This window comes from Ceratosolen solmsi, unplaced genomic scaffold (assembly GCF_000503995.2).
Source record: "Ceratosolen solmsi marchali unplaced genomic scaffold, CerSol_1.0 scaffold10, whole genome shotgun sequence".
Lineage (NCBI taxonomy): Eukaryota > Metazoa > Arthropoda > Insecta > Hymenoptera > Agaonidae > Ceratosolen > Ceratosolen solmsi.
In genome coordinates, this window is record NW_011948412.1 from 26,764,439 (window position 1) to 26,773,990 (window position 9,552).

The 9,552-nt window shown below is 22.1% G+C and overlaps 2 protein-coding genes across 2 annotated transcripts in view; one reads left to right on the plus strand and one right to left on the minus strand.

Moving 5' to 3' along the window:
- hook (hook microtubule tethering protein) overlaps positions 1 to 1,512 on the plus strand; it is a 3,061-nt gene extending 1,549 nt beyond the window's left edge. Inside the window, exons 3-4 of the mRNA XM_011501501.1 lie at positions 1 to 323; positions 702 to 1,512. The exon at positions 1 to 323 is cut by the window's left edge and continues 14 nt beyond it. Of these exons, the coding sequence (XP_011499803.1) occupies positions 1 to 323; positions 702 to 1,285 (907 nt within the window). The 3' untranslated portion in view covers positions 1,286 to 1,512. The remainder of the gene's footprint in view (positions 324 to 701) is intronic.
- A 3,566-nt stretch (positions 1,513 to 5,078) lies between these two features.
- Positions 5,079 to 8,512, minus strand: Dhdds (Dehydrodolichyl diphosphate synthase subunit). Its single transcript, XM_011501513.1, has 6 exons — positions 8,172 to 8,512; positions 6,774 to 6,967; positions 6,252 to 6,413; positions 6,032 to 6,180; positions 5,598 to 5,782; positions 5,079 to 5,325 (listed from the first exon to the last, which is right to left on the minus strand). The coding sequence occupies exons 2-6, from the start codon at positions 6,932 to 6,934 to the stop codon at positions 5,089 to 5,091; spliced, it is 894 nt and encodes a 297-aa protein (XP_011499815.1). The 5' UTR covers positions 6,935 to 6,967; positions 8,172 to 8,512; the 3' UTR covers positions 5,079 to 5,088.
- Between the last annotated feature and the right edge of the window lie 1,040 nt (positions 8,513 to 9,552).

The window sequence follows — 9,552 nt, forward strand, 5'->3', positions numbered from 1 at the left end:
GGTTCAGCGTGAAAGAGATAAATTAATAATAGAACGTGATACTTTGAGAGAGACTAATGAAGAATTAAAGTGTACACAATTATATCATAGAGAAAATTTATCAAATGTTAGTACTGATGAGGCAGTTGTTAATACAGAAATTATTCCACCATCAATCAAAGAAAAATTAGTACTTTTACAATATGAAAACAAAACGCTTAAATTAAATCAAAAAGGTACTGATGATAAATTACCTACACAAGAATTACTTGAAGATTCTGAAGAAAGACTAAATAATCTTCGAGTACAGAATCGTAAAGCTAATAAAAAAATATTTGAATTAGGTAAGTAATAACTGTATGTTCTTTATATAATTGAATAAAATTATTATTTAATAATTAAATTTGAATATTGTTCAAATTTAAATAGTACTTTGTAGAAATTATTTATAAAAATCATTGTTTTACTAAAAATATAAAAGGACTTTCTACCTACAATGTTTCAAATTTATATAAAACAGAGTAAATTTGTAACGAATTTAATATATCAAAGCCAGCCTATATTTCAAAAATTCTACTTCTATAAATCATAATTTAATTGAGATATCCAGATGTAGTTAATTCATATTATATATAATATTGAAACTCATATGTATAGTTCATAAATAAATTTTTATTAAAAAAATTATTAATATAAATACTAATATAAAATTATACTCACAGAAAATAAACTAGAGGAGGTAACAAATAGTCAAACAACCGAATCAAAAAGTGATCACCAAAAGCTTTTGCAGCTGCAGGATGAATTGCGTAGATTGCAGATCGAATATGAGCGGCTGAGTACACACAGCGAGGAACAAGAGAGTAGCTTGCAGTTGCAAAAGCAAAAAGTCAACAGTCTTCAAGAAAGCCTATTGCGCAAGGAATGCGAACTAACCTCGCTCGAAGAGCGTTATAAAAAGTATGTAGAAAAGGCCAAGAATGTGATTAAGATCCTTGATCCCAAACAACAACAGGGTAGTAGTGCACAATCGCCCGCGGAGATGGTGATGACGCGTGGCAATCCAGACAGCCCGGATAAACGCAAAACCATTGAAGACATACGCTCCTATAAGGAAACGAAAATGATCAAAGAAATGGAGGATAAGCTTATTATGACAGCTTTTTATCACTACGGTTTGATGAGACATCGCGAGGCAATGGACCAAAGACTTGCGGCTCTCAGCTCTGGCCCAGGTCAATCATTCTTAGCGAGGCAAAGACAACCTACATCTAGGAAAACCTATTCTGTTTATAATTCTAAATAACATCTAATAAAATTATATCAATGAAGAAAGAATTATGGTACCCAATGCTTAAACTATATTGAGAGTGTGTTATGGAGTCTAATTACTCTAAAATGATTCGAAAGATAGCACCGGCTGCCCGTAGTAATTTAGAACAATGTTTTAAATTTACACAATATTTAAATACTTCAAAACTATTGTATTACTAAAAACGTCAATATTCCGAACATATGAAAATAAATCAATATAATAATATTTATTAAATTGTAAAAATAATGTTTGTTCTAAAATTAATTAATACAAAAATATTTCAAATTTAAACAGCTTTATTTCCATAATAATAAATGTTGCTAGAAATAAAACTAAAAATTTTTATTAATAAATATAAATTTGTTCACATTATATAAAAATATATTTGAGTATTCGAAAGTTATTATTGATTATATAATATATACGTTGAGCATATTTGCTAATATAATATGCTTTCAAATTCAGTATCTACATAGTCAATTTTATTATTTTAATTTATAATTATTATTATGTAAATTACTATATATTCATCAGTTCAAATGATTGTCCCAAGTGTATTATTACAAATGTTTTCAATCGGCTAAATTTTTAGTTTGCACTATTCATTTATTTTCATTATAAATAAATAAAAAATTCTATAAGTGTTATTGAAATATATAAAATAAACCCTAATCGGATATGAATCAATATTTTAATATTTTAAATATTTGATGAATGTCAATTTATTTATTCGATAATTTACAGCACTTAGCACATATTTAATTCTATTTATTGAATTTAACTTAAATTATATCATTTTTAAATTGTAGTTTTATATTGAAATTTTTTAATCATTAAATATTATTATACCGTACTAAAAATAGCAAGTATTTATTCAAAATTAATAATTAACTAAAAGAAATTGTCAATAATGAATTTTCTTTTAATTACATATTACGAAAAATGTTTTGTTGCTATGAATTAAAAACATAAATTAAACTAGAACAATAAAATTTATTTTATAATATTTTATAATATAGAAATATAATTGCTTATACTAATACTTAGTTTAAAAAAATGATAAAGGTGAATAATCTAATAAAAAACATTATTTATAATAAATATATTATAATAGTGTAAATAAAAATTTATTTAAAATTGTTTATAATGAATTTTGATTTTTTTTTTGTTTATCGAGAATTTCATCTAAAATTATTAAACAAATATTTAGTAATAAATAATAATAATTTCAATTAAACAAATTTTATTTAATTAAGTAAAAAATTTTGGTGAAGAATTGATAAACAATTTATAAAATTATATTTATGTGTGAAATGTATTAAATTAGTAATAAAAAAAAATTTATAAAAAAGTATAAAAAAAAAATTTTCAAATTTTCAATCCATAAAAATACAAAATAAAATTACAAAATAGCAATTTATCTGTTAGCAATACATCCATTTAATTTTAGCATATTTATACATACAATAAAATATCGCAGTACAATCTATGCATTCATAAGAATAATAACAAATAAATGTACCAACTATTGCACGATTGAAATTGGAAATTAAATTTAGAAACTTTTATTTTTAATATTTTTCAATCAAAAATATTATTAAAACGAGTAAGTTACGTAAAAATTTAAAACATGAAAATTGAACAAAATATATAATAAAAAATGTATTTTTTGGATTAGAACAAATTTATAAATGATATATACATAATAAAAGTGTTAATATATATATTAAAATACAAGTTTATTTCAGTGCATCATGTATTATGTATGCATTTACAATAAACTTAAGTACCAATGAAAGTAGTAGAAAATACGTACTGGTCACTGGTCACAGGTCACAGTTCTAGATTATTATAATCAAACTATAAAAAGTATTATATCATTTTAACTAACTTTACTTATGAAAAATGTGGTTCTAAAAAATGACTCCTAGTTTTCATTAAGAATTTTTAAAAATTCTTTATAAATTAAAAAATAATTTTATTTATAATAAAAATTAATATAATTTTCCATGAATTCGGTAACACTACCAAAATATTTATTAGTTTTGTATAGAAAATATGAAATATTCTTTACCATTTTAATCGCATGGGGTATAGATAAAAAAATTCTGAATAATTTATATTATTATCGAATTTAGTAGAAACTAAATATATCTAATTTTACATCACTTCAATTTATTGAAAATAAATAGGTAGGTTCAATTTTAATTTTGAAATATTGACTTCTAGCAAATCGAATTTAAATAAAAATGTATAGTTCATTTATTATTCAATGAAGTTCATTTAATATTCAAACGTTTATTAAATTATCATCCTCCTTCAAGAAATAGCTTAATTTATTTTTCAGTTTATTCTATCTTGAAAAATTTTTTTATTGGACATTTCTTTTTTTTTAATATACATTGATTTTATTAATTAATTTTTTTATTTACGTTTTATAAATAAATATTGTTTGTAATAAACATGTAATGTATTATTAAAAAACCCTATATATTTTTGTATTTAATATGCAGATTATTAATATTTTGTAATTATTTCATAAGTAGTCAGATAAAAAGCTTTTTTCTAGTAGCTTAGTTCTTTATTCTGAAAATTATCAGATTTTTTATGGGATATCAAATATATTTACGAGTGAAATCAGTTAGTGAAATAAATAAGTTATCAGCAGCTTTATTATAAGTAAATATTTATGTCTCCTCTCATCATAATATATTACAATCTTACTAATATACTAATACATTCTTTTCATATTATACATATCATAATTTTATGTCAGTCAATAATAATGTATCTTATTATCTAGATTTTCTATAATTTTTTTATTTATTATATAATTTAATGAAATTAGTTTTTAATAAACAAAGAATTTCTTAGAATATCTGCTCCCCTACAGCGCGACTCTCGTCACGGCATCATCATTGCCCCGCATCAGTGGCGGCACATCGCTGCCCCTTATCAGCGCGAATCTCCCACTATTACTGCGAGTTCATAACTACGAGTGGGAGAATCAAGCACCAAGCCATCAAGAATACACTTACAGGATTCTTGTCGCTCATATTAAGTGAAGAAACTCTCCTTTATTCATTGTATCATACACTCAATTCTACATCAATAGACCACTGATGATTTATTATATAATTATATTCAATAAAGGGAAAAACACTACGTTTAAAGGCAGTGTTGAATTATTGCATTGTCCCTACCACTTGCCAGCAAACCTCCACCCACCATCTCAATGAAGGCCTTTAGTCTGATCCCAGACAGTATTATTAAAGTAATTAATAAATGTTTAAAAAATTTGAATAAAAATAAAATTTTTAAAACAATATTTAGTTAACTTATATATAATAAATATAATTATAGATTTTACGTTAATAATAAGTTTCAAAATTTAAAGAATGTCAGTACACTTAATTGAACAGATTTAATAAAAATTTTATTAAATATCTATTATAGATTTTATCTTCAAAATAAAAGAAAATTAAAATGATTATTACATGTATTAAAAGTTGTATTAAAAAAATAAAACAGTTGTTTTATCATTTAAATATTTTATACAAATTTTTACAAATTCATTACTATATATTTAACAGGAAATATTATTTAAGTACTGAATAACAATTTATTTATTTTTTATTAAATGTATTATTTAATAAATTACATTCCATATAAAAGTAATTATTTATTATAAAGTATTTTTGTAATTATAATTTATGTAATAATTAATGAAAAAATATACTAAAACGATATTTCTTTAATTTTATGTGAAAAAAAATAATTATCATATTAATATTTCACTCTATCATTGGAATTGTTGATACATTTTCAAACAGTATTTCCCTCTCTTTATATAATTTATAAATAAATTTTTTAGTTTTATTATTTAACATTGAAACATTATCTTGACAATCATCCTTCATTTTTACCATATCACTATAACACCTTTGATAATAAAATACTGCATAAATAAGATCCCAAGCATTGAATTCAGGCCAAAAAACTTTTGTAAAGTAAATGCATGTGTAGCTTGTCTGAAATAATGTAATTATTTGTAAATTAAATTAAATTTAATAAAATATCTACTTATAACGAATTACGTTATAATTCAATAATATACTTGTTTTGGAATAATATCCAATAATATCCAATAAATTAATAATTAATTTAAAGTAAATTTTTAATTTATTTCAAATTAACTAATTTACAACAATTACTAAACTAATTAAATGTAATGAATTTAACGATTATTATATTTCTTTATGTTAGTACTTTAGTAAACAATTTAAACGAAATAAATACTTACTTGCCACATTAGAAAGTCACTAAAACGAACCTCTCCAGAGGTACGAATAAGTAAATCTGGATCTTCTGATTTGTACGTATAAAGGCACTTAGATATAAGATTTTCATCTACATCATCTGTTGTTATATCACCATCTTTCACACTTCTAATAACATCTCTCACTGCATTGGTTATCTCATCTCTTGCTAAAAGTAAAATATGTATTATAAATTTAAAAAGAATTTTAGAATTAGATATAATATATAAATATATAAAAAATATTTTATGTTTAAAATTTTTTAAATATTTTTTAAAATATGTTATTGCAAATATTATTTTTTATTAAAATATCTAATTAATAATCTTAAGATATTTTCATCTAATCAAACTAATAATTCTTTTCAATTTATTAATTATGTTTACTTTTTATAACCTTTAATTAAATTATGACTTACATGAATAAGAAAATGCTACATTTAAAAATGCTCTATTATTATGTTTAGTGATCCGCATTGCTTCAGCCATAAGTATACGGATATCTTGAGGTACAAGAGATAAATTACCTATTACTCTAACACATACACCATATTCCATCATTTTTTCTCTAAAATTAATATGAAAAACGATAATATTTATTAAATATTAGTTAATTTAAATAAAAATGAACTTCTTTACCTTTCATCCAATAATCTTTGAAGTTTCTGTTTAGTAAGGTTCATAAGACAATCTACCTCTTTTTTACTTCGTTTGAAGTTTTCTATACTAAACGCATAAACTGTAACTTCTAGAATACCAAATTCTAGACACCATTGAAAAGTTTCTGCAAGTTTTTCAAAACTGAAAAATTATATTAACAATTAAATCATTAATTTCTTAAATTAATAGATATTTTCTAAAAAATTTCTGTCAATATTTCTAATTCAATTTTAAATTATTTTATTAATAATATTCTATATTAAGAATATTCTATTTTTATTTAATAAATATATATTTATTTATTATTATATATGAGAAGTTTAGATTTGACATTAAAAAATCTATAAAAACACTCCTAAGCATACAATAAAAAAAAGATGAATAATGCAATAAGTATTATTTATATAATGTAAATTACTCAAAATTATAAATGGGTTCAGAATTTGAATGAAATTGTAATAAAATAAATTATTAATTGTAATAAACATAATTATATCATACCCTTTTGTGTGTCCTTCAACTTGTTCAACCTTAGCTTTATTAGCATATCTTCTATTGCCATCCATGATTATGGCTACGTGTTTCGGCACATGGCCTGTTTTCAGCACTTTGATTGCTAGAGTTTGCAGCCAACTCAACGAATTCTTTGCTATCCAAGACATGATCTTTACAAAAAAATCAATCTCTGCTACCTACTTTGGAGAATATATATTTATTTATTCTTATTTTTCTAATTAATTTAAAAAATTACGCTATATTTATTATCTATCATTCATCAATTAAATCAATTTTGGTTACACTTCAAAGGCACCTTTATCAAATTCACATTTTACAGGTACGCTCATGCACACAGAATGTTAAACCTATTTCAATCATTTTGCAATAATTACTTACAAAATAGGCTCTTTTCCCAATTTGCTTAAATTAAACACAGTTTTATATACTAAAAATTATACGTTGTGTTTATATACAAAAAGCACTTGTACTTATTTTAAATAAAATAATATGCATATAGTAACGTTTCCATGAAACTTTTTCAATTACTATTAAAATTTTAAAAAACCGTTAATTACAATCTATTTCCTAAATACAAATAAAAGAATTAAAATACATTAAAATTTTCTATAAAAATTGTTTTTCTTAATATATTTCCAAAAACAATGATCACTTTTAGATTTATAACACAGTTTCAAATTTAATCAAATCACGAGCATTGAAAAATTCTAGTGGTTTTGTTATTGATAGCATAATAAAGTTCAACCTTCATTAATTGTAAGCATAGGCTATACACGCAATAGAAAAAGGAATCTTACAAATTTTTAGAATTTTATTAGCGGTTAGAAAAAAAAAAGTTATTTTGTCTAATTACAATTTAGTACTATTTTCATATTTATTAATGTGATTAATGTAAGAAAAATACTTAATCCTTGACATTAATTGAGCTTCATGGAACTATTTATTAATCTTTCATTTTCATTGCAAATTAGCATTATAAAGGAATATTTTAGATATCTTTTTGCGTTGTAAAAACGGAATAAAACGTAACATTTCGTATTAAGTTAGGCTATCAAGTACTAGAAATGAATTAATGTTAAATAATAAAGTTAATAAATGCGCGATACCCAAAAACTTCTATCTTTTATATTCCTTTAAAAAATATTAATAAAGTATATTGTAATGATTCATTCTTTATTATTATAGGTTCAACTATACAACCTCTTATTAACATTATTAGTAACTACCGTCTTCGATTTATCTACGTAACTTCTGACACGATAAAATTATATTATATTGTCTGTATAAACTCATCTAATAAAAATATCCATATTGTCACGTATACAAATATTAAAATTTCGGATATAAATTGGATGACATGCTTGAGAGGTCATTTATCCTTACCTTTTTACTTTTTTTATATTTCCACGATTATTTCTATATTTCGCACTTGATAGTTACACATGTTCATCTACAATTTCTCTATAAATATTATATGCATTTGCGCACGTGTATATACAAAAAAATATATTCAAATAGTACTTAAAACGAGGTAACGGATATAATTTACTATACAACATTGATTTCTCACGCGGTTTTGTCTTGATATAGATCAAATGGTAGCATGTTTTTAATTATACATCATTTTCTTTCTTCACCCTGCATTATGACGTTATTCCGAACGTAAATATTAAATTATTAATCAGTATCAAACTTTTTAATAACATTTTCTGATAAATATTATTATAACTTGTATATGCAGATTCAATACTAATGATATTAATAAGTTTTACTATATATTTTGAATTTCACTATATATATTTGAAAAATAGTAAATGCTACATAACCTAATTATCCAAGAAATTTTTTGCTCATAACCATGTTAAGATTTATGTAATTATTTTAAATATAAATGTATAGTATTATATACTTGTATTTCATTTATAATTATGGAAATAATATTAAAATTAATTAAAATTAAACATTGAGATAATATAAAATAAATAAACATTAGAAAACTTCTTGAACTGTCTTGGAAAACTGTTTAATTAGAAATCTGTTTAAACTATCAATACTACAGAACGCTGTCTCTGTCAAATAACTTCAGTTTCCTTTAGAATTTCAAAGCAAAAAAATTCTATAAGAAGAGAACAAGAAAATATTGTTACAAAAATTTTTTTTCACAATAACTAATCAAAATAACCTATAAAAAATATTCTACATAACACAATTTTTAATGTAGGTTTCTATTAGAATTTTAGTAACGTACATATGTAGTTAACGACATTGTCCTATCATTGCTGATTATACAATAAGAAAAATCAATTATTATATCTTATTTATTTTAATATAAAATGAAATAAAAATAATACGTAAAAAATTTTAATTGTATTATTAAGAGAAAATAGCAATCAAATATTCATTTACTACAATAGCAAAAGGCTTTTAATTCTCTAATCAGACCTTTTAATAACAAAGACATTACTATTCTCAAATAAATTTGTATATTTCATTTTTATCGTAGTATGAATTAATGTAAATATTGATTTAAAAAATCATTAATTTCTTTTACATTTTAGAAATAGATCCTTTTTAAAAATAATATATTAAACTATTAATCGCATATTTTATTTTATCTTAATATGTATTTATTAAATTTAAAAAATATACCATTTAACTTAATATTAAAAATTAATTTAAAATTTATTAAAATTGTATTTATATTTGTACTACTGTAATCTATTTTATCTGAATAATAATTATTAAATAAAAATAATAATAATTA